Source organism: Ambystoma mexicanum, chromosome 3q, assembly GCF_040938575.1.
Source record: "Ambystoma mexicanum isolate Mex_15411 chromosome 3q, UKY_AmexF1_1, whole genome shotgun sequence".
Lineage (NCBI taxonomy): Eukaryota > Metazoa > Chordata > Amphibia > Caudata > Ambystomatidae > Ambystoma > Ambystoma mexicanum.
In genome coordinates this window covers 776,566,697-776,592,666 of record NC_090926.1, presented here as the reverse complement: position 1 = coordinate 776,592,666, position 25,970 = coordinate 776,566,697, and the positions used below count along the sequence as shown (strand labels likewise).

Here is a 25,970-nt window from a genome sequence, read left to right as displayed (position 1 = left end):
AAGACTGAAGAGGGCTGAATGCCCTATGAGAAACCTTGCGAAGGACACCAGTTACAGGAACCTCAGAAACTTGAATTATAGGTCTTGGGGCGAGACCACAAGAGTTGTCTGATATAAAGCTTGGAGAGGGCAGACACGCCCTATAAGAGATACTGGAAGACTAATTGACTCAAAGGTGAGAGCTGCTAAGAGCCGAAGTAGAAACCTTGTGTGAGAGCAGAAGAGTATTACCTAGAGCGGTCCAAGAAGGCCGGAGTACTTTTCCAGGAATAGTAAGAAACAATCAAAGTTAAGGTTGGTTACAGAACCTGAGAAACCCGAGGTCTAAGCCTTTGGAGAGGCCCCAAAAGTTGTTAAACATAGTCAGGTCAAGAACGACCGATTGGAGACCGTGTGAAACTTAATGAATCTGAAGAATTAAAAGTGAGAAAGAGAAGACTAAAGAACAATATCAAAAGGCGTGGAGGACGAGTGCAAGAAAGATCCTCATGTGACTGAACTTCTGAAATATTAAAAGTATTGAGAAGTCGTACGAGAAGCACCCCATGAAAATGGAGAGACTTTCTTTCAAACACTTTTTTTCGGAACTACAACAATGGTGTTTGTTTTTATTGGAGTAACCCCAAGAAGAAGCACAGTGAATCCGTGGAAAAGGCAAATGATCAAAAGCTGTACATTCTGGTCTCATTTAGTTGTTATAGCGATCAGACATTTTCTCTGGACTTTTGGCGACGGACGAGCACCCTTAGTTAATTTTGTTAGGCAGAAAACCTCCCCTTAGCAATAGGGAAAGCTAGGAATTTACTTGATTTAATAAAACCCTCAAAATGTCCTCAGTGCGTCAGGCTCCTTCTTCTGGTCCGCCAAAACAGGCAAACCGCACATCACTCTAACCAAGCTCCAAACCCAATTACCTCAAAACAACAAACCAGTCAAACATTGGAAGCTGCCCTTATGCCAGTGCACAAAACAAAGCACATCCAGAAAGCTCGGATGCCAGTTGCTCCTGCACACATCAACAGATGAGCACATCTGTCCTATCCCTCTCACTAACCCACTTTTCCTTAATGAGCAACTTGAGCGCCTGGAGTCATGGTGTGCGGTATAAATCCACCTAACATAACTTCACAAACGTATATTGCGTAGGGATTGAGGGGGAATCGCCACTAGTTATGCTTTATCCATATTCAGGCTTTAATGGAGTTTCATATAGAACAAGCGAGCGCTTCTATAACAGTTGAGATTTTTCCATAGAATGTACAAATGCAAGTCCTTTATTTTCTCTGGTCAGTAGAACAAATGTGGTCTTTATTGAAGTGTGAAAGTCTATACGAGTTCCAACTAGCACTTGTCGCAGACTGGTCTTTGTGAGATTTACAGGGCCGTTCAAGCTTTTAGCTAGCACATACGACTAAGGATGCATAAGGGAAGGGCTCAACTACGGTTGAAACATGTTTTTAATGGGACTTCTTTTGCTTGGGATCACTGCATGAAAGCAGAGGGCTCATCGTAAAAAAAAAAATCACCAGCCCACTTAAAAGGTCTGACAGAGAATTACACTTACGACAGGATTGTTCTTCTACATATCCCATGGACCACAACTGGGAAACTGGTTTAATCAGTGAGGCACAAAGTGTGCTAAATGTGGCATTTTATTTCTCTGAGACAGTAGGAGACGCATGTAAATACTAGATTTTTGTTTGTACCCTTTGTGATCTAGGACGCTTTTTTCTTAGGTGTTCATACACAAGTTCGGGGAAGTTAATACCTAAACAGCAGTATTCCCCTCTTCTGGGTAGGATAATGAGGATTCCTTCCACGGGTGTAAGGGGTTTCAGTTTAGTATGAGGGGGGCCTATCAACACCAAGTGTGCCCTCTTCCCCCAGACCCGTCTCTTTGTAAATTAGCAGTGTGTTCATCCCCCGAGTAGAGACATATGTCCCAGCATCATGTTTTGTGGACATGCCCATCTGAAGTGTGCAGTTATAGTAAAGCCTTCAGTAGTGTGCAAGTTTCAGTTGGTAGAGTGAGCCCCCCCCCCGCTCCCTTCACTGAAGTAGTGAGAAGTTGAGCTTTCTTCCTTAGCAATATGGGCATTGAGATGGTTTACCTCGGCAGTCGGGCAGCATCTCGGTAAGACACTAAGGATCTCTATCCCTGCATGCTTCCCGGTAGGAGTGAGGCTCTATATTTAAGCACTTGTCCATCTGAAAAGACTGCAGGCTATAAAATGTATGCTCCATTAACTCTCTATTATTAAAAAAAAATATATATATTGTTCTTGAATGAAGATCTTGCTATTTCATTTACAGGTACCAGTACCCCTGCACGACAGTCGGCGGCGATACTTGGCTATGAAGTGGATGATCACAGAATGCAGAGAGAACAAACATCGTCGTGTGTTTATGTACCAGAAACTCTCTCAGGAACTTTTGGAAGCTTTTTCGGACCAGGGAAATGTGGTTAAAAAGAAACACGAACTCCACAAAATGGCTGAGGCAAACAGGGCCTTTGCACACTACCGCTGGTGGTAGCAACAAACCTGGGCTTAGTGTAACGCTAGCTGGTACTGGTATGGGATGATCCAGGAGCAGCCAAATTAGGTACACAGCCATTGAGGTCCAGTATGAAGCACCTGGGATTTGGGCACACTAACTGGATGCAGATCCTCCAGTAATTCGAGTCAGCTGGATGTACTGGGGCGATATGCATAAACACCAGGCTTGCATGGGCTACTCAATAATTGGGGCAGGCCCCTTTTTGCTGCCACGTATTGCAGACTAGCACGTAGAGCAACTGGGCCTAGAGTATGTTAGGGTGATGCAAATCACAGCTCTTAGTAGCACTGTTCTGCTAAGGGGAATAAAGCCATTGCTGTTACACCAGAAGGCAAACATGTGCACACTAATACTGATCACCATTTCCAACCACGCAAAGATCAGCAGAGACCTCCCTTATATACATTTCGATAACGTACATACGACTGCCACCTGTGACTGGAGAAAACTAATAGCGTGTACAGGTCCATTGGTTGGAGAAGAGACTGTTAGCTCAATCTACACCAGGATGAAAAAGTAATGAATAAATGAACCGATATGCTCAAGAATCTTTCCTATCGCAAGTTCTGTTAATAGTAAACCAGAAGCACTTCTGTCTAAACATGGATAAACGGGGCTATTTGACTTTTAAAAATTATGAATTTCATCAATTTGTTTGATTTTGTTTATTAAAAAATACACTGCAAACGGTTCTCACAATGGTCATTATTAAAAAGATATTGCAACGGTTCATTGAAGTATTGGAATCTCATAAAACAGTTTCTACTGGGTAGCAGTAAAATCCTATGTACAAACGCACTAAAAAAGATCAATTTAAAAAATATTTCAATAATTTCTTTTTTGGATAGTTTTGTAGCACCCTTAGTGTCTTTGCAGCCTGGTACTGTCATTCCGTCACTTCACTATAGTAGTATTTGTGGGCCGCGTCTGTCATTTTCCAGCCCGCTGCTCTAAACTCTATTATTTCCAGCAACAAGAGCTGAGCCAAGGAACTGAGTCCCCCTTGCAGTAAAAAACCATCCCGCAGAAGGCTAAACAAGTCATCCATCCGCTGAGCATTCATGTTCTCCAACTGATCCCCGACTCTGTGCAGCTGCAGCACCAGGCAATCGACCTGTGAAGAGGCAGCAGAAAAAAACTTCAGTGATAGTACAAAAGGGAAGTCTGACGGTAGCAAGATAGTCTTCAGATTTGAAGTGTAACACAAAAGACGTTATGGGGTGCCCAATTCATCCGTGTTTATAGTAACAATCTACCCAGAGATGAAAGAAGGCGAGCCTCTTGCAGTTTCCGGGGCCTCTAAAGGTGCATTAAAGACAAACTCAGCCACACATGCTACAAGAAAGTAGTATTCGTTAAAGAGGTTTGCACTGGTATTCATAGGTAGTACAAAATCTGCTGGAACATGTACTTCAATGTTGACCTATGCGTGTGTGTGTGTGCCTTGGATCCAGCTCCTGCAGTTCTGCCTCTTTCCCAGTGTCCCATGTGTGTTGCTTTATGATAGCTGAGCACAGTGTGAATGGTTGATATTCTCTGTGTGGCTTATCACAAATTGTACCAATTGCGAAAGGGAACAGGTACTAATCGAGCTTTAAAAGAAGGGTCCCCCCCAACAGCCTAGGACCACACATCTCAGTTTTTAGTCATCTATGAAATGCTGTCATTGCGAGAGAAGTTTCCTTACAAGGACAATTCCGCTTTCTTAAGGAGGTTTGAGACCCTCTAGGTAGGTAAAGAATAATCCGCCCTAGTCAACTACACAAAAAATAACCAGTACTCACTTCTTCTTCTTTCTGCAAGCTATCTGGCTGGGCCAGTCGAAAGAGGCAGTCGTACACGGGGTTCACCAGAGCCAACATAGGCATATTATTCACCTGCCAATAATTATCAGTTGTTAGCAAAGTAATACTTGATGTAAAAGTCAAAGTAAACGCCTCCAGTGCTTTATAGAAGACCAGCCTATGCCGCCCCAGCACCTCAAAATGTACATTGTGGTCAATTCATCCCAACCCCACCATCAAACAAAGCATCATGTGTGGCATTCACATATACCCCAGCTTTATGTTGCTGATCCATGCAGTGATCTGTTTAGGATCTGTACCAATCAACCACTTATTAAGCTATCATAGGAGAACAGATGCAGCATTGGTCACGTGGTTGATTCCTACTACACTTTCTGCAGCAATGCAAGAACACTGTCTAATGGTGGTGCTCAATTTCCCCACAGTCTGCATCCTACCTACCCCACTGCATCTACAATTGTGCCACAGGAATAAAAATAGGAAAGGCAGCAGGTGGGCACTCACTCGCAAGTAGTCGAAAATGTTGCAGATAAAAGAGACATAGCAGACCCACTCCTGCACAGATCGTGCCCTCAGCTCCTCTCGGTCCTTGTATTCTTGCTGCAGTCGATTTAGGAGCCCTCTGCGAAAAACATTCTGCCCAGACTGCTTAGTCTCAGCCTGCAAGTGGTATGGGGGGAAAAAAGGTAGTAACTCAACATCTGACTCCCAGCGACATCATACTACCGGAAGTCACTTTAAGACGATTTGCCCCTTCTGGATGCCTTTATTTCTTCGATACACATTTCTTTATTACGTAAAGGAAAATAACAGCATAGCCTGCAAATAAGGGAGCTGGGACAGGTATGAGGATATGCACAACCCACTCCATCTTAATGTCTGCAGCAACTAGCCCTCCATAGGGTAACAGGACCCAGAATTTCACATAAAAAGGGAATATCAAAGAGAAACTAGTCACAAAAGATCACAACCTCCCGTCATCGTTGGCTCCGTTGAAAAAAGCGGTGGCAGCTTCTGCTAAAAACAAATCTTGGGGCCTTGGTAGACCATGTTAAGCTTGAGGTTTCACACCGATGTCAAAACTGCCATATCCACTGTAAGGGAAAAAGTTAGTTTCTACAGTGGTGTATTTTTTAACTGAAGGAGCATAAACGATTTGCATAAATATGCACGAGTGGCTCAGCGCTTCTAAGGAGCCCATACCAACAATTAAGGATTTGTGGTGGTTATCCCCGCTCCCCATAAAACCTTTGAAATAATGGGTTAAAATGGTGCATTTTACAGCATATACTTTGTGAAAAATTGGGTAAAAATCTACACATTTGTTTGTTTAATCATTTGCAATGTGCTCCAGACCCAGGGGTATCAGGGTGCAACAGTTACAGGATATGCAAATCTTGAGTACAGAAGTTTCAGGGTGATACAGGTAACAATCATGGATGCAACACATCATACGGTAACATACATCGTGGGAATTATATACAATAATTAAAGTAAGAATTAATATAGTTGGGTGAGAGGGGGGGCAGGTGGTGTGCAGGTCTGATCTGTGGATTTAAGCCAATTAATTTAGTTAAGTCTGAAATTCTGGTAAGGTTGGTCTTCTCTGATGGGGTGTGGCAAAGAGTTCCAGAGTTGGGCCCCTTTGACGGGGAAACTACAACCCCCGATTTTGGATAGCTTAAACCTTGGGATGGTGAGGCAGTTGGAATGGGCTAGTCTGGTAGATGTTCTCCTATGGAATCTCTCAGTAAAGTAACTAGGGGCAGCATTGTTGAGTGCTTTGTAAGTGAGGGATGCTGCTTTTAATAAGATTTTGTTGTGGGTTTAATCTGTTTTCTAGGATAACACAAGAAAATGTCTAGTGGAGCAAGTCACCAACAGTGAGAGTTACGAGAAAGCGGGTCCATGATGGCTCTGCCATTATTAGCCAGTACCCTCACATAAGAGAATGCATATTTTGGCTTTGTCAGTAAAACAATGCCATGTAAGAAAACTTGTCCAGATTGGCTATAGGATTGTAGGCCAGTATGACTACGTAAGAACACTCATGCTAGCTTTACCCTTAATACCAGTAAAAAGAGTAGGTCCCTAGCACCAGCCCGTAATTATTAGGTGAGGAGACTGGTGCTGTCACACATTGTCAGAAGGTTCGTAGGAGTTGGGCTATGTGAATGGATGGACCACATTTTGCGTGGGACTTGGCTGTATTCTATGAGAGCTGCTATTCAGGCTGAGGGTGCTGCAAGTTTAGGGTGGGTGTAATTGTGTGCATCGCAGATGGTTGTGACTGCGGACCAAACCCTCGGTGGGGCACATCTGTATTCCCTGGGATGCAGTGCACAAGGGTCTGGATGAAGACAGACGAATTGAAGCATAGTTGGATTTATTCATGCTGAGCATTTCATAAAAGCCTGAATAAGAATAGCCATGTCCCACCTAGATAGGCTCCTCACGTGCACCCGGGTTCCCAGAGAACAGTGAGAAATACTTTTTGCGTACAAGTGCTACTTGGGCTAAATCTGTTAGGGTGCTGATGGGAAGAGCCAGGTTTTGAGATCCTTTCTGAAGGCGGATGGTTAATGGGAGGGAGTTCCAGATGGTAGGTGCTTGGAATGAGGAGAAGCCGCCCCCCCCCCCATGTGGGTTGATTTGGTCACTGGAATGACGTTAAAAATTGCTGAGCCTGATCTAAGGTTTCTGTAATGCCTGTAAATTTATGAAGCAGGTAGTCTAGTCCTTTGTTGTGTAGAGCTCAATCGGTGATACACATTGCCTTAACGGTATGTTTTGTGTTGCAGTGTGCCTTGAGGACCATTTAACAGGTTAAGGAGCAATTTTACTGGTTGGGGGGGGGTGTAGGTGTGAGTTAATCTTGAGTCTGGACTGCACTTTGAGGGGTTGGGGGGGATAGTTCTGCTCGATAGAAATTGTGCAGGCGGCATGGTGTCCGTGTAGTTATTTCGGGGGAGCTGGGAGAGTGCAGGCAAGGGTTGGCCGAGTTAGGGGAGGAGGCCAGGATTGCAAGTAAAGTGCTTAGAGATGTAAAGCGTGGATCAGAGTGAGGTGGTCAAAAATGGTGTGAGTTCCTGGAGTGAGGGAGAGAGCTGGGGAGGTAACCTGGAAATGGGGGGGAGGGGTAGGTGGTGGCCTTTCATGAGTGCTGTGGCGGCAGCGGGTAAGTGTGGTGTTTGACCGGAGACCCTTCTGGAGCACCAGTTGATGCCTTTAATTTTGGAGCCAAGTCATGGAGGGCAGAATATAGCAGTGGTGGGATTCAAAGCGGACAATCCACCTGAGAAACAGTGGGAAGGGGAGAATGCAGTGTGGCAAAACCGTGAATGAACGGCACAATCAAGTAGGTGGATTTTTAACAGGCCCTCTCCACAGTGATGCGAGACCTCTGAGATATAAAGACATTATTTTCTCCCCCTTCCAGAACTAACGCTTCGGGCAGCTCTGATGTGTGTGGCGTGAGAGCAGGGGCTGGATCTTTGCAATCCACGTTACCGGTGTTTGCATGAGAGAATGTCCATGAAAGTTTGTGTGGTGGCCAGCACTGCCTGGCTGCCAAATGTTTGTTTGCTGCACGTGTGTATGACTTATGGTTACCCTCCTCCCTCCAGCATGGCGTAAAAGCTGACACACTATACCAGGAACCATGCCAACTACTGGGATTCAATCCTGAACCATCCAAGAAAGATGACCAGCCTGAAAGTGCTATGCACCAAATACATGTTGGGACTTCGGACCGCAAAGCTCGGTTTCTCTCAAGTGTCCTGTGCTCCTCTCCGCTGAGCAAGTGGGAGCAACTGGATTGCTTGTTCAGGAGGTGTTCTAGTGGCTTTTTAACCCTAAGGTATTGCCTATGCGCTGTTACTCCTATAGCTGACTCTGCTGGGCTCTTTACCCGATGATTCATCTGTGTAGCGGGGCCCTGCTACCGCCGTGCTCCAATGGAGTGCCCTGCTGAACAATCATTTAAACACAACCTGGGAAATAACAAATAGGAAGACACTGTATGTATAGAAACAGATAAGGGCCACAGGCAGACGCAACCCACTGCTAAGCGTAACGTACACCCAATAACTGGTGATAAGCACTGTATATATAAGGAGAAAAAGGGAACCCTTGAAAAGTAATGTAAATTTACATAGTCTTGACTAAGGCTCAAATTGCCAACACATGAATAGTCACAGTATTCCCCCACAACCTCTAGCAGTGTTTTTTTTTTTTTTAAAGAGTATTTGCCTATTTTTTAGGGAGGAAAAGTGGCCAATATACCCCTTATATGCAGGGCAGAGTGCACCATGAACATCCAACCCTCCATTTGGGCATCCCAGCTATATGCAGAAATGATCACACTGTTTAAGCAAGTTTTGTTCCACAAAGAGATGCTTATTTGGGTGGTTGGAGTCTCATTAAAAAAGCCTGTGAGCAGAGTATTAAGCCACTGGACTGTCAACATGGGCGGTAGATTGATATGGGCAGCCTTTGTTCCCCGTCCCTTCGTGTAGTGCTCAACACTGCTTTCCCAGATGGAAGATGAAAAGGCTGCCTTCTGCACACCATACCCACTACTGTGCTCTGGGCCGTCTCCTGGTTTGCCGGCACCTAGAAAATGGGCCTGCCTGGGAAGGTGACAATGCCTTCTTGCAGGTGCCAAACTCTCCAACCTAGCACCCCCTGAAAGCATTCCAACACACAGAAACTTGCCTCATCAAGGAAGCTCACTTGTACGAAACTACACTGGGTACCCCATACAGGCCAGTAAAATCACTTTCGCCTACAAGGCCAGGACGACCAAGGCACGATCAGACTTGGCAGGAAAAAATTCACCATCTTGGAATGTGAATTCACCAACAGAAACAAAGACATTGCCAGGCTGGACACCAATAAGTAATAAAGAGAAATTGCCCTTCCCCTGCTGCACACCAGCATTCTGGAATAAACAGACCCTCCAGGATTTTGCAGCATGAAATGGCAAATATTGCAGCACAAACCTTTATTTATGGTGGCATCTTTGCAGCACAATTTGTATTGATTGGAGGGTGCAAGATTGGTACATTGCAGGAAAGAGGATGTGTGCAAGAATACAAGAGAGCCAGGGTGTCATGTATCTCTTTTATCCATTTAATGGGAAGAGTCCTAGATGTCTCTGGCTTGGCAGAACAGTGTTTGTTTTGGCTACGTTATTTGGTTTATTGTGCATGCCTATTTAATATTAACAGTATTAATCATTATCAGTTGTAATACTGAAAATATTCCCCTTCTATGTTCTCCAATCCCCCAAACACCTCCCTCACCCAACATACATCTCACCAATTCCCCATCACAACTTGTATTTTCGAACCTCATTCTGTCATACACATACTCTGTCACACTGCCCAGTTGCAATTTGCGCTCTACGGTCCCTGCCAAACTCCAAAATCACACCTTACACTCCCCAGTTCCTCCCGCAATATAAAGTCTTTTATTCTTGCGTGTTACTTCTGCATCTTTTCTCCCATTCTATCGCACGCTCCCCTCAGCCTTTCTCCCAATCTGCAGCTTACTGCCTCTATCCAGCCAACCCCTCTCTGCATTTGGCCCACTATTACTCCCGAGCCCACGCTCCTTCCACTTTGTGCTTCTGCTCCCTCTCTGATTTCTGGCCAACTGTTCGCCCTTTGCTTTCTTGCCTACCATTCCACAGCTCACCTACCCTCTCTATCACATATTGTGACAATTTTTGAAAACAGTAAATTTTGCCCAGATTCTCAACAAATGGGGCATCTAAAAATAGAGCAGAGAATGTGTTGTTTTGGGAGGGGTCGCTAGAGAGCCCACAGCCAAGATGGCTGCTTCCTTGTGAGCTCCTGAAGACCTTGGATGAGAGGAGGCAAATACCCGACCCATCGGGCCGTTACTTTTGGAAGCTTCACTTGAACAGCTAGTAAAGTGGAGGGCCAATTTTGACGAAGACTGCACCTTCAGAAACGCTGCTGTGATGAAGAGCGGTGTGAGTGAAGGCAGGCCAAGAGCACAGCTCGGCGTGCAGTTCATCTAAGTGCCTGTGCGCGACTTGGCTGGCGAACCCAGCGTGTACAGCCAGGGTCGCCTCTGCCTGCGACCGGTCTCCAGTGTCAATCCGGGCAGAAGAGATCCAGGAAGAGCAAGCATGCATGAGACGGCTGGTGTCTTGGGCGCCGGAGCCCATCAGACAGCAGTGGCCAACTGCGGGGACAGCCCGTTGAGCTGGTGGGGCATGAGCGGGACGAGACAGAAGGCGCCAAACCAAAACCGGGGTATTGGACGCACCGTACGTGCGGTCCGGAGCTGCAGAGGAGAACCCATCCAGCAGGGCAGCACTGCCATGGTCGGCAGGAGGCGATTGGACAAAATTGCCCGCGAACGGCATGCCGGTGAGGAACGGGGAAGCAAAAAGGGGGAGGAACGCCGGGGGGGGGGGGTTCGCATGCACCACCAGTAGGCCTCGAGGACTAGAACAGCGTACAAGTCCCCTGATCCCACTGTAGTCCTGCAACGAGTGCGGAATACTCCTGCTGCTGCCGGACAAGATAAACATGGTATCCCCCTACCGCCATCAGTGGAGGTAGTCCCCACGACAGAACGCCAGAGCTGTGGACACACCTGACAGTCCCAGAACAATCACAGGCAGGGGTGCCCATCCAAAGCAGCGCAGGGCAAGCAAACCACCACCCCGATTGGGGGGGAGGGGGCCCCGGGGTCGGAGAGACATAGGCCCGCACTGCTGCCGCAGAATTAACACCCCATAATACAGAGCCAAGACAGGCAACATCAGGCTCAGCCGAGGGGGCACGTACCATTGGGGCACGCCGGACAGATAGTGAGCATTGAAGCGGCGCCTGCTAAAACAGAAAAGGCCCTCAACTTGCATGAGTGTGCAAATATCAACATAGGCCCACAACAGCGCTGGGTGAGATAGAGGAGCAGGGAGGTGACAACTGCACGATGGGGACAGAGGCTGACAGCCCAGCGAGGAAAAGATATAAGGACGGGCAAAGAACAAGATCACAGGGGCCCATTGGGGAGGAAAGCGCTAAGGCGAAATGAAAGGTATAGGGTTGGCCCTCGCGGCAGCGTGCCATAACAGGAACGCTGCAAACTTGTTGATACTCTGCAGTAAGCATGAACATTGGGTGATGCGTATTGCTTACTAGTTGGCAGCAGCCCTCAACGCTTGCACACGGAGAAACAAAGGAGCGGCAGCGACCTTCTGCAACAGCGGCCATAGCAAGGAGAGCCACGCATGAACTGCTATAGACATTTCATAACGGGGGCAGACAGCGTGTAGTGTGTGGGGCTTACGGAATTGCAGTAACCCTCAATGCATGCACACAGAAGCAAGGGAGGATAGAGGAGAAGCAGTGGGGCGGCGAGTAAATCGGTGGGAAGTGTGATGAAGGCATGCTGCATACCCCAAAGCAAGGCATTGAAGGAGGGGAGAGTACCAGGGAATGGCAAGGCTGACCACTTTAACGGCCGACTGCAAGAGAAATGAAGGTGACGAACGGGTGAACGAAGAGAATGGAGGAGGCACCCCGATAACCGGGGCAGGGGCCGTCCTCCTTCCGCTCTCTCGTCCCTCCCCCCACAGGGGCAGGGGAGAGGGCGGCAAGGTGAACAGAGGAAAGGGCGCCAAAAAGCCCGCAAAAGCCCGCGAAGGGTAAGAAAGGAAGAAGGAGGAGCTTGGGCTACATAAGCGGCGGGCGCCCGGCACAGGAGCACTTGCAGCTCTTCCAGCAGCCGGGCGCCCGCCAAAAATCGGAGGATTTCGTGTGGTCAGAAATCATTTCGAGACACGAATGGAGGGGAGCTGAGAGTCAGGCAGCCGTGGAGAATTCAAGAAGGAAGTTGAATTGGGCCATGGCTAAGTTTTGCAAAGGGAGAGGCTTTCAGCATATCAGGCATGGTTTGATCAACTTGAAAAACAGGGAATACTACTTGAAAGATGGAGTGCATTTGTCGGAGCAAGGAATGGATTTGTTTTTCTGGAATATCTGCACAAAATGACTGGAGTTATAAGCCCGGAAAGGGGGGAGCCACGGTGGGCGGTAACCCACCTTTGGCGTGGCGGGTTGTGGCAACCTAGGATAAGACAAAGACTCCAAATGAGCCATTGCTAAACCGGAAGGGGCTTCGCCCATTCTAGACAGCGCCTTCTGGGAGCCTAAACGGCGGGGGTGTCTGGCGGTAGCAATTGGGGCTCAACTTCCCCCCAACAAACGGCGCTCCCCCAGTCCGCAAAGACCTGCAGGGGCAGGCAGTTTCTCAGGCTCGAAGGCCTTGGGGGAGTTGTGCCTGCAATTCAACATGGAGGTAAAGGGGGAAGCAGGACGAGGAGCAGTCGCCACACCTTTTGGATCTAATTTTAATACCTGTTTGCAGTGGTTATGTACATGTAAAAATAAATCTGCGGCCTTGTTATGCCAAAACAAATGAAATGTCTCATGAAGCACCTTACTGGAGGGGAAAGGAAAGGGGCTTGCAAATGAGAAATGTTTGATACAAATGGCATAGCTAATGGACAAATGCCCAGGTTATGAGTGAATAGCGATGACTGCTGTGCAGGGGAGTAAGCCAGAGGTGACTTTGGTCATAAGGGGAGTGCAAACCGCACCCCCCCCGCTTCCCACAACACCCAGCAGTGCGGCAAATAGTGTCAAAGCAGTGTATGAGCTCAAACCAGCCGCGCCGACGACCGGAGAGGGGGACGGGACACTGAAGCCAGAATCAAACACTGAGACAAATGGCGGGCCCGGGAGGAAGACAATACGTGGTGACTTTATGGCAAAGGGGGGGTAAAAGGCAGACCCGCCTACCAAGGGCTGCGGAAAAAGAAAGACATCCCAGTAAGCACGCCTGGACACCCTACAATGGCGGCTACTTCATCCCCAGCGGGGGAGGTGGCAGGATGAAGCCGGGGCACCCCTGCTTTGGAACTGAGCTTGGTTCTTGCAGAAATGTGCTCCGGATTCGCCACCATCAACACGAAGTTGGATGGCCTAACGTACAAGGTAGACCGGATGCAGGAACGCATAGATAGAGCAGTAGAACCTGCGAAGTGGAAACGGCGTACTAGAGGACACCAGCAGTGAAACCGTGCAGGCAGTACAAGAGCTGCGAAGGCAAGTAAGGGCCATAAGAGACAAGAATGAAGACCTCGAAGCGAAATCACAAAGAAATAATAAATAAAATAAATAAAAGGGTGGTGGGGATTCTGGAAACTGTCCTGCAACAGAACATGGAAGTACTCATAGAAACTTTTATAAAAGATATACTGCAGGGATCAGCACTGTCCTCCCAATTCCTGGTTTAAAGGGCGTGCAGGATATCACAGCTCGCTCCGAGACCGGGTCAATACCCGCGCCTGGTGATGGCGAAAGTGCTAAACTACCGGGACCATGATGCTATACTTAGGAGAGCGAGGGAACTTGGCAACCTCACATTCGACAACAGTAAGGTGTCCTCCTACCCGGACTTCACCCCAGCCGTCCAAAAGGCCTGCATGCCCGAGCTACAGTACTAAATGCAATACCCCTCCAAACTAAGGGTTCAGCACAATGGAAGGGCACATTTCTTTACTGACCCCGGCAGCTGTACATGAATTAATTGACAATCTGCCGAAATTATATACCAGGAACTGCAACATAAGAGCCCTAAACCTGCCATTTAAATGTTGGTAAAGATGCAACACACAGACGAGTACAAAAGACAACGACAACCTTAGCAGGTGATGTGGCGGGCCAGAGCTCCGATGGGTCATGGTAAACCAGCGCTAGAAATGTAATTAGTCGGTCCTGTGGCATTTATTTGAAGTTAGTCCTCCTCTGAGGTTTAGGAGTCGGAGACCACTTGGATGGTTGTGACAGGCGCCCCCTGGCTGTTGCCAATGCTGATGTATGTGTTGGGTTGTTATGTGGGGGGGTATTTACTGCAAGTTGGGGGAGGGCAGTGTGGAAGGGAGGGGGAGGGAAAGGACAGGGAGGATGGGGTAGGGTGGGCAGGAAGGGGGTGAGTTGCCTAGTTGGCAGGGCTAGGGTACCTCCAAAAAAGTTCACATCTTCTCGGACAGACCACAAGACAGTTTTTAGTACGGTTGGCAATGCAGGGACGACAATCCCTTCTCACCTGAGCAAATGGCATATAGGGTAATGAGCTGGAATGTGCAGGGACTGAATGACCCATGTAATTGAGACCTCTGGTTGTTAGTGCTCCTTCACGACAAGGCTCCAATCCACCACCTTTTTGTCTCGGGAGGATAGTTCAGGGGCAACGTGCTCGCCTTGGAAGCAAGACGACACAGAGCAACAAAGGTTCAATTCCCCAGCTCTGCGCTTAGAAACCTCTGGGTATTAAGCGTGTTATAAATAACCTATCATGGAGGCCACCAGGGGGCGCACAGGCAATGGCTGCCTGACTGCAGTGTTTCCGCCGAGGCTGGGCCTATTTTGGGGATTGAGCACCCCCGAGCGAAAATATCGAGAGGCACGAGCCGCTGACGCCCCCGCTCGAAGGAACGGGCTCCTAATTCCAAGCAGAACCGGAGTTCAGGGAGCGAAGGAGCACGACTCCACGGACGCCGCGTTTGGCGGCCCCAGAAGCGGTGGAGGCCTCCGCATCGAGAAGGCGGTGGAGACGGTATGTGCCCCCCCCCCCCCTGGCCCCAGGGGGGTGGAAGGCGAGTGCCGGGGGAGAGACGCTCCCCGGAGGGGGACCAGCGGCGGTCCCCCCCCACCGCCCGCCCGACCATGACCACAAACAGAAGGATCCGCCGTCCCTCCAGCCCAGCCCAGGGTCCTGCAGTGTGACTGCGTGGGGTAAAGGAAAGCAACATCGGGGGCTGGACCCCGCCAGAAGAGGCCCAAGAGAGGAGTCCCGCGGCACCGCAGCGCCTCGGGTGATTGGCGGATCGGCCTCCCTCCCACGGGGGCCGAAACTACCGACGCCGCCAACTCACTCGTGGCTCCCCAGCACACAGGACTGCCCCAGAGGCTCGCAAGGGGTGAGCTGCCTCAACCAAGATCCCTCGACCAGGACCCCACCCGGACCCGCAACAGTGCTCCGTGGACACAGCAGGGTGTGGACCCGCCTCACAGCAGATGACCCCGGGGGCGGGGGGGGACAACCCTGGGTGGCTACAGCGACTCAACAGACCAGGTGAGAGGCCCCCGCCAGCAACCGGCGGGGCGTGGCCCGCCTGGGGGGACTATCCCATCCCCCTTGGGAGTAGAAGCTTGATCCTGCAAACCCCACCCGAGCAATGCACATTGACACGTCCCCGGGATGGCGTAACACTCCCACAATGGTTAACCAAATCTAAACAGACCGCGCAGCTGGGGATCAGTGCGCCCTCATAGACTGAAGGAGGACCCCACGGGCTTTTTGCGAATTGGGGGGTGCTTTTGGCGTCCTCGACCTCAGCGAGCCCACGGCCCATCTTGAACCCGCAGGTGGCCAGCGACCCAGGTGAGAGGCCCTGTCCTCGGCTGGCGGGGCGAGAGCCCGCCCGGTGGGCTGCTTAGCCCCTTGCAGGGGATAACCCACCACCCAGAAACACCACTGGTGCGACGTCCGACGGCCCGACCCGACACGGGTCCCCCCCGGACCGCAGCGGACCCTATAGTGGGAAGCCAGCAACACCCCATGAGCTGGAAGAAGACCCTACAAACGTTTTGCTTCCGAGAGACCGAGGTTGCTCCCGAGGTCCCACCTCTCTCCGGAACCATGGCCCACCCAGAACCCGCTAGCCAACCTGCAATGACAATGGAAAGAGGCTTCGCCTCCATCCTACAGGAGATTAGAGAAATGAGATCGGACATCGCCCAGAAGTTCGAGAAGTGAGACCAAAGAGTAGACAAAATCGAGGACAGAGTCCTACAAGTGGAAAACTATCAATCGTCCTCTACATCTCAGGTGGTTTAATTCGGTATGCGGCTCACGGCTCTGAAAAAGGACGAGGAGAGAGCCAGGCTAATGGACGACTATGAAAATAGGGAGAGACGGAACAATCTAAGGTTCTTTGGGATTCCGGAAACGGAGGGCGAAACGGAGAGAGAGCTGACCAGAGTGGTGAGAGACATCATCACCCTCCTGTTCGCTGAAGAAATGACGAGGGAACTCATGTTTGACCGGGTGCACAGAGCCGGGGGAAGGTCGGGGAGCCCCAGATCGGTCCTGGCATGCTTCCACTACTACACCGACAAAGCCAAAGTTCAGGATGCTGCAAGGAAGGCAGGGATGATAACTTATAACTGCGCCCAAATCTCTATTTTTCAAGATCTCTCAGCTTACACTCTGGCTAAACGAAGGATGTGCCGCCCCCTGACACAACTTCTGAAAGAGAAAGGCGTTCGTTATAGATTGGGATATCCTTTCTCCCTGTCTTTTGAATACTCAGGCCAACGCACAACGCTGGTAACGGAAGAGGACATTAAGGGCGCTATTCAAGACTACGTGGGTGATCCCACCCCCAGGAGGGGCCCAGTTGGCCCGGATGCGCTGAGCAGGGGTACCAACCCCAGAAGGAGGAAAACTGGCGCTAAGAAATTAAATACACCACCGGCTCCAATGGAGGAAGACCGAGCCGAATCGGAGGGGTGATAACGGTGACCCCACGAGAATCATCGGGTCTAAACAACAGGATGACTCTGGGGACGCTTTGATGGTCGCAACTTTTCTATCCGCAAGTATAAGGGGGACCGGGGGGGGGGTCACAACCACGGGTGCAGTGTGAAACTCCATCCTGGGCTCGGGGAACGGTCACCCACGGGGCGGTGGGAGTAGCCCGGACCATACATGGTTCGGGTCCAGACAATCGGGTGGGGGGGGGGGGGGGGGGGAACAGCTCCGGTTCCTCCTCAAGCAATATCCGAGCTGGGGTGTGCCGATGGGGGGACGAGTTATAGGGGCTCACGTTAGTGTGCTTTGTTATCTGTGCCTGGCCGATGGGAACCGGCTGGTGGTCCAGCCAAATATCCAGGAATGGAGGGACTACATGGCTGGACGCCTGGGAGGGGGGTGGGGGTTCGTACACAAGTTGGGGTTTTCGGGGTATGGAATGAGTTGGGGAGCAAGTTGGGGAAATGTTCTAAAAAGAGTTCAAGGAGGGAGCGACCACGCGACACTGGTGACCAAGAGGGAAGGAGACCACGATTACGGCTGACGACCGACCAGCCCTGGGGGTCGGGACCCTGAATGTGCGGGGCCTCAACACCCCCACGAAAAGATCCCTAATCAGCAGAGAGTTTAGGAGGGCTAAACTGGACCTACTCTTCGTGCAGGAGACGCACTGGGCGAGGGGGAGGGAGCCCAAGATGCAGGGGCTGGGGGAGCGGTATAGAGGAGATATTCCATGCATCTCATAAAGGAACGATCCTGCTGGCCAAAGGCTTGGGTTTTGAGAAAGACTCCATCATCAGAGACCCTGAAGGCTGGTAAGAGGCTCTCTGCAGGACGCACCCATAACCTTGGCTGCGATATATGCTCCAAATGAGGGCCAGGCCCAATTCTGGGAGGGAGTGGGGGAAAGGCTGAAAACTTTTGTCCAGGGCCCATTGATGGTGGGAGGTGACTTTAACATAGTCCTGGACCCAGCCAGAGACAGACAGCGGGTGGGCGCATTAAACCCTAGGCCCGCAGAAGAAACTGGGTCACGCTGCTTTCAGAGGGTGAATGAGGGCCTGGTGGACACGATGCCCACCCCCCGGACGGGGACCCCCTCTTTCTCGTACTATTCCTCCACTTACAAGGCCTTCTCCAGGATAGACCATATTCTCGTGGATGAGACACTACGTCCATACACAGCGGGTTACAGTATAGACCCCGTACCCTGGTTGGACCTCCTGGTCAGAATCACCTTGGCAGGGGACTGTAGCAGAGAACGGAGGGGACGTTGAAGATGTAACGACGCCATATTGAGAGACGAGGTACACGCCCAGACTGTCCTGGAGGCCATCTCAGAGTTCTTTGAGCTCAACGATAATGGGGAGGTGGGCACGGACACCCTCTGGGACGCCTTTAAGGCTACCCTGAGAGGTGTACTCATCAAAATGGGTTCTCGACAGAAGAGGGAGAGGGAGACCCAGGAGAGAATTCTGAGGGAAAAGATAGCATGCCTCCAACCGGGGGGGGGGGGGGTCCCCAGTACAGGGACTGGACCAGGACCACGTGGCCACTCTGGAAGATTATAGGCTCCAATTAAAAGACCTGCTCCTCCACAAAACGGAGAGGAGCCTCCAAATGGTCAAACAAAGATACTACGAGAAGGGGGACAGGGCGGATAGGATACTGGCCTGGAAATTGAGGGAGGTCCAGAGAAGTAGGATGGTGAAAGAGGTGAGGGACAGTGGGGGAACACTAGGTTATGACACCCCCCACATAAGTGCAGCTTTTCGCCAGTATTACGAGTCATTATACGCCTCGGAATATGATGGGGGCGATGCCCAGATCGAGGAGTTTCTCCACTCCATACAGATACCGTCCCTTCCCCGAGAGTTGGCCGAGGGGCTGGAGGGCCGGGTGACCGAGGAAGAGGTGGAGAAGGCGATTAGCAGGATGAAGGTGGGGACTTCCCCGGGGGAAGATGGCTTTTCGGTTTATTTTTACAAGAGGTTTCGCTCATCCTTGTCTCCCTACCTGGCTAAGGTTTTCAACTCGGTATTGGAGGGGGATACCTTCCCCGACTCCATGATGGGAGCCATTATAGTGGTTCTACCCAAGGAAGGCAAGGACCAGAGGGAATGCTCATCCTACCGGCCTATATCTCTGCTAAACATCGATGTCAAAATTCTGGCCAAGGTGGTGGGTAGGCGGATGGAGGGGATAATGCAGAAGCTAGTCCATGGGGATCAGGTGGGTTTCATAAGGGGCAGACAAGGGTCGGATAACATCCGTAAAATAGACCTGGTACATTTTGCCCAAAACTCTAATCTCGATGCATGCGTCCTGTCACTGGATTCGGAAAAAGCTTTTGACAGAGTTGAATGGAGATATATGTCCCTCGTTCTCCAGCGAATGGGCTTTGGGACGCACATCTTGAGTTGGGTGGCCGCCCTCTATAGAGCCCCTACCGCACGGGTCCAGGTAAACGGCCTACTGTCAGAATCCTTTCCTCTTACCTGGGGGAACTAGACAGGGCTGCCCTCTCTCCCCCCTGTTATATTTCCTCACAATGGAGGCTTTGGCCATAGCGATCAGATCCCACCCAGACATCAGGGGTATTAGAAGGGGGGAGGTGGAATTTAAGCTCTCCCTGTTTGCCGATGACATCCTGGCATATCTGGTGGACCCAGCCACTTCGATCCCTCCCCTTCTGTCCCTGGTCAGCTCCTTTGGGCGGTTCTCGGGCCTGAAGATTAACACGACTAAGTCCGTTCTCCCCCCAATGCGTCTGGTGGATCTGGTACTGGACCCCTTGCCCAGATTTCACGGGATAGCAGTTAGCAAGGACAACGTAAAATACCTGGGCGTCCTCCTCACTAGGGACTTATCAGAACTGGGAACTTCCAACTACGGGCCCATGTTGTCCGAAATCAAAACTGACCTGGGGCGATGGGGGGAAAAATGATTCTCTCCTGGTATGTCCGGATGACGGCAGTCAAAATGAATATACTACCCCGGCTCTTGTATCTCTTCACGGCCCTCCCTACCCAGTTACCCGCCCAAACCTTCATAGACTTGCATAAAGGGGTCCGAGACTTCATTTGGTAGGGGAGAACCCCGAGGGTCGGCAGGGCCACCCTGACGCTTCCAAGGGAGGAGGGGGGGTTTTGGTCTCCCAGACTTCCAGTTATACTATCACACAGCACAACTATGGGTCCTCCTAGAACACATGAAGGAAGGCCTGCGGACATATTAGTCGTACTTGGAGGACATGGACGTCCACCCCCTCAAGGTCTGAGACCTCCTATGGTTCCCTCGTAGGTTGATTCCGAAACAAGTACTGTCCCACCCAACCCTGGGGGGTTCTTTGGGAGATCTGGAGGGAGTGCCCTTGAACAGCTCATCTTTCATCTTGGCCGTCCCCTATGACCTCGTTGTGGGGGCCCCTTCTGAAATTGGGCAGCAGAGGGTTTAGTCAATCCCAGCGCTGGTCGGACGAGGGCTTGGAATGGGCGGGCCAACTATTCAGGGAGGGCGAGTTCCTGAGTTATGAGGACCTCCGGGATGGGCTAGGAGTTGGGACCCTCTCCATATTCGAATACCTGCGTCTTAAGGGTATCCTCAGCAACCCCGCATGGGGCCCAAACCTGTGGAGACAACCGACTCCCTTTGAGAGACTCCTCAACTCGGCAACTTCCATAAAGGGTGCGGTTTCCTGCATGTACACAGTCCTCAACACCCAAAACCTTCAGGCTAGGAGAGGTTTCTGTGGGTTCTGGAATGATCTGGCGGGGGAGGAGATATCTGAGGATTCCTGGGCTCGCATTTTTAGGATATCGTTTCATGGCAATCTGTTCACCTCGGACATGGAACATAATTTTAAAATCTTGCAGGGGTGGCACAGAGATCCGACAAAACTCTCAAATGTTCACAGGAGTGTCACCAGACTGTCCGAGGGGCTGTGGCCAGGCAGGGACCAGAGGCCACATGTGGTGGCTATGCCCGAAAGTGCAGTCCTACTGGGAATCCGTGAAGGACTGGATAGCGGAGGTAACGGAGGTCTCTCTTCCCCTCAATCCGCTGACCATGCTGCTGGGCCTCCCCCCGGAGGAGGCGGAACTGTACCGGTACCCAAGGATGGTGGAAACTATGTTGAGAGCTGGCAGAGTGGCCCTGGCCCTGGCCCAGAAATGGAAGAGCCCGGAAACGCCTTCCAAAGACGAGTGGATGAAAAAACTCAAGAATATGTTTCTGATGGACAAATTGACTGCCTTGGTGAACAATGACTCTTGTTCGTTTCTCGCAGACTGGTATGGGGTCCAGCAGACATGGGGATGGGACGTCCATTAGTGTCGGGACGGCACCCCCGGATGGCCGGGGCTCGATCATCTCTGAACAGGTATACACCCAGTGGGGGTTCCCACGACCCGGGGCGACATCGGCCTCAAGCCAGCTATAATACGGGTCACTTGTCGCGTCGCTTCAAAGACAGAGGGTACGGGATGAAAGTCTGGTTACCTTGCAGTTATGTTCGAATTGGATTTGGGGGGGGGGACCATGATACGGGGGGGGTTCGGGGTTCATGCATTTTTTTGTCTCTGTGTTTTTGTCTTTAAAAATGCTAATAAAACCAAGGTTTAAAAAAAATAACCTATCATAAAGTGATACAATACTGTGAGAGACACGGAGCAAGGATAATCCTGCTACAGAAAACCCAGGGAATGAAGGGGTTGCCAAGAGCTGGGGCAACTGCAAATATTTCACTTCCTACTCTGTAGGAGTGATGACGCTGGTGCATAAGTCGCTGGGGTTCCGGGTTAGTGATACCGCAATAGATCCTGGGGGGAGGCTTGTAATCGTCTTGGGATGTGTGGGACACACGAAGTTGACCTTGGTCAAAGTCTATGGGCCAAACGTGGATGACCCTGAATTTATGAATACGCTGCTTGGGCGATGCCAAAAATGTTTAGACACCAACATACTGTGGGCAGGGGAGATCTCAATGTGCTACTGGACCCAATCGTAGACCGATCAGGGGGAGAGGAGAGGCGTACAAGGGCAGCCGAAGCAGTGCTGAATGCAATGGAAGCACTAGACCTGGGAGACATCTGGAGATTGCTATATCCGGGAGAAAGGGGGGTTCTCACACCACTCCACAGTACATAATACCTCTACCAGACTAGATTACATATTGGGGTGTCCCCACCTGGTGCACTGCAGAGAGGGCTGTGAGCTACTTTCGAGAACGTTCTCGGAGCACTCCCCGGTGCTATGGTCCGTGCACCTGGACACTACGCCGCCTCGCCCCCACTGGAGGTTCAAACCAGCAGCACTACTAGACTTAGTGTTCAAGAGTGAAATACATAGTTTGATCAAACACTATTTTCAGGAATATCTGGGATGGGTGCCCGAGAGGTGTACCCTGTGGGAGGCGTTCAAGGTGGTGCCGAGGTGGGGGATGCATGTCCACTGAACTGGGAGTACTAAACTGATCCGTAGACAGTTGCACGAGGCGGAACTTGAAGTAGAATACGGGAAGCGGAGGCAGATAGGTTGAACACACTGAGCTCGCTTGCCAAACTGAAGGAAGGACTGGACCATGACCAAAAACTAGCAGACCGAGAGGTAAAATACTTTGCCCAACCCACAATGCCCGTAGATATGGGGAGGCCAGGCAGGCACCTATCAGCACTGGTCAGACATTTACGCAGCTACAGGTTATAACCGCAGTGAGAACACCAGAGGGGGTAGTGGTAGTGAAACCAAGCGATCACGGAAGCATTCCGCAAGTACTATGAATCCCTGTATGCCACTAGAGGCACACTGCGGGAGGACGAGCTTAGAGAATATATCAAGGCAGAAGCACTCCCTAGGCTAGACACCGAAGCTGTGGAGGCCTTGGCAAAACCCCTTACGGTTGAGGAACTGCTGGGTGCGAGGCGGGCCCCTCCTACCTTGAATGCCCCGGGCACAGACGGCATACCAGTTGAGTTTTACAAGGAATGGGGTCCAGAGGGACCTCAACACATGTTAGGTGTTTGGGAAGAGGGATTGGTGCTGGGAATACTCCCTTCCTCAATGTGGGAAGCAGGGGTAAAGTTGATTCTTAAGCCAGGGAAGGACCCATTCGATTGCTCCTCGTATCGCCCGATTTCCCTATTAAACCTGGACACAAAAATATTTGCTCAAGTACTAGCAGACCGCCTGCTTCCCTATATCGCACAGGTAATTCATCAGGATCAGTCAGTGTTTATCCCTGGGAGGTCGACCTCACTGAATCTCAGGCGCCTGTTGGCAATTTTGGCACAAATAGACCCCTCTGTGCAGGCAGTCGCTGCACTTTTGGATATGGAAAAGGCGTTTGATTCTGTCGAGTGGAATTACCTTTTCCAAGTTTTGACCCAGGTGGGAGTCCCCGCATATTTTCTAAAAGCGGTACGGCTGCTATATGCAGGCTCTAGCGCGCAGATAAATATTGGTGGCACATGGTCAGGCCTGTTTGCACTTGGGAGGGGGACTAGACAGGGGCGTCTGCTCTCTCCATTAATATTTGCCATTGCAATCGAGGTGCTGGCTAGTAGGCTGCTGAGATTTCACAGACATACGGGCTTGTCCATGGGTGGCCCAAGCAAATTAATCTTGCTGTACGCGGACGATGCAATCATTTAGATCAAGAACCCAGTGGTTAATCTAGCACAGGAAATAGCTGCGTTTGGCAGAGCTTCTGGACTCAGGTTAAACCGTACTTCGTCCTCCTTGTTTCCCCTGAATGAGGCAACCACCCATCCGCCGAATACAGAAGGTTTTGGCTGGGAACAGACCGTTGTTGTATATCTGGGAGTGAAGGTTAGTAGGGAAGCCCAATCCTTTTTAGCCAGCAACCATAAGAGCTACCTACAGGCTCTACAAACTAGCGTGGATAGATGGTGTAGACTCCCACTAACACTCATGAGTAGGGTGGCAGTTGATAAATGGTAGTGGTCCCCAAACTCCTACTTGTTTCAAAACATACCGGTATGGCCGGGAATGAGCTATTTCCACGAAGTGCGCTCCCAAATGATTCAGCTGGCATGGCACCTGAAACCCGACGAATAAGATGGAAAGTCCTAGTACTACCATGGGAAAGGGGGGGATAAGCGCACCCGACGTTGAGGCATACTTTCTGGCAGCCCAGTTGTCTTTTGCGAGGTTTTGGATGCCGGGGCACCCCCGAAACCCCATGTGTGCATAGCCTCGGACAGATGTAGTACGAGGAGGGTACGGCCGGACGGACCTGTTACAATGCCCCAGCCAATGTTGCAATTGTTAACAGTGAAATGTGATCGTGAATTATTGTAATATGCGATACCAATCTGGTCCGAAGATGTAATGTGAACCGTTTAATAAAAACATGTTTTTTAAAAAGTGTGTTTTTAGATAACCCATTTTTGGAAATGAGCAGGCCACCTTATTCTCAAAGGTGACCTGCGCATTGCCACAGCTGAGCTGCAGCGCAAATGATGTGCTGGCCAGCCGCCTTGAATATGTTTGTGTTGGAAGCACTCTCCCAAAAATGCTCTATAGCCTCAGTTTTTTAAAAAAGTATTGCATGAGTCAGTAAAGACCCTGTAATGTAGTGGCACCTCTTGTGCACCTATTCAAAGTGGGCGCGTAGGGTTGGGACACTGGCACTGAGAGTCTTTATCTGTTTAGCAAAACAGCCGTTTTTGCGCTTTAAAAAAAAAACGGCTGTTTTTGTGCTTTTTTAAAAAAACTGCAATTTTACTAAGCATTTTGCGGGATCGCTATTAGCTGGAGGGTCTGGGTACACACATGATTCAGGCTGGATACTGCTCTCCTACACTTAAGGAATTGAAGAACCTGCTCTCCCAAGAACACCTAATTGAGCAATGTTTGTTGAATCCCTGGGGGTCTCACGTCCATCCTCCATTTACCCACATAAGACCAGCTCACCTGCAGGAAACTACTAAAAACATGGTTATTCAACGGCCAATGACCGGCACAAAGGCAAAGAGGACTGGAAAAAAAAAACTGCACTAAGTGACAATTTAACAGATGAAGGACAATAGCAGAGAAATCAAGGAGGACCAAAATACACCAGCAACCTCCCCCCGTCCCCCTATCCAAGCTCCAAAGCTAGTGAGATCGCTGAAGACCAGCCTGCCTCACATTAGACCGATTCGGGAAAAGACAACACATGTGCACTTTTTTTTTTTTTACATTTTATTTTTATTTGGGGTTTTCACAAAATGAGAACTGCAGATAATTGCAAAAACAACAACAAAACAACCCCCCCTCCCCTGCCCCCTCAGGTAACAGATTCTTCTGTAATTTAAGGAAACCACCACAAAAAAAGCCTTCAGTTGTCTAACATGGGGTAGTAATAAAGTGATACGTCACACACATTTCCGTGGCCGCCTTGTGCACCTTTCATAGTCCTTTGGCTGTAGTCTGATGTACCGGGAGGTCCCCTGAGCGGTAGCTCTTCCACATTACATATATGAGCACAATACACTCCTCCTTTTCACTTGCCTTATATCAAACACCACTTTGCATCAGTTATTCATATATTTGGACATGAAATCTCCCACCTGGTCTCATGAGATGTTGCCCTCCCATGAAGTGCAGCAGTGATCCTTTCCATGGTACATACATTCAATGCCACACTGACCCAGTCCCTCTTACCTGGGGTCTGGACACGTTTCCGTTTCATAACCAGGCAAGCCAGTGCCGCGAGCAGCAGGGGCGCAACCAGCCGCCTATCTTGCCCAATTCACCTTCAATTGCCTCCATCCCAAACAAGGTCAGGAATGGCGTTTTAGATCATTCAACGCCATCAATTGCCTTTGTCCAGCCCCAACACTTCATCCTATAACATCTGCACCCGTGGGCATCCCCACCACATATGCCAGTAATCCGCCTTCTCCCCACAAAGGTGCCAGCACTCCGGGCTCAAATTCTGAAACATCCAAGTCTGAC

General features: G+C 50.2%; 2 protein-coding genes across 6 annotated transcripts in view; one reads left to right on the top strand and one right to left on the bottom strand.

Moving 5' to 3' along the window:
* The window catches only part of MRPS7 (mitochondrial ribosomal protein S7), a 191,836-nt gene extending 188,585 nt beyond the window's left edge, over nt 1-3,251 (top strand). For all 3 annotated transcript variants that reach the window (XM_069654814.1, XM_069654815.1, XM_069654817.1), the window contains one exon: nt 2,314-3,251. In XM_069654814.1, the coding sequence (XP_069510915.1) occupies nt 2,314-2,535 (222 nt within the window). In that variant the 3' untranslated portion in view covers nt 2,536-3,251. The remainder of the gene's footprint in view (nt 1-2,313) is intronic.
* MIF4GD (MIF4G domain containing) overlaps nt 3,210-25,970 on the bottom strand; it is a 165,895-nt gene continuing 143,134 nt past the window's right edge. For 2 of the 3 annotated variants that reach the window (XM_069654811.1, XM_069654812.1), the window contains exons 4-6: nt 4,869-5,024; nt 4,344-4,436; nt 3,210-3,673 (exon numbers count right to left, since the gene is read on the bottom strand). In XM_069654811.1, coding sequence (XP_069510912.1) covers nt 3,446-3,673; nt 4,344-4,436; nt 4,869-5,024 — 477 coding nt within the window. In that variant the 3' untranslated portion in view covers nt 3,210-3,445. The remainder of the gene's footprint in view (nt 3,674-4,343; nt 4,437-4,868; nt 5,025-25,970) is intronic. The other variant, XM_069654813.1, reaches the window with a different exon arrangement.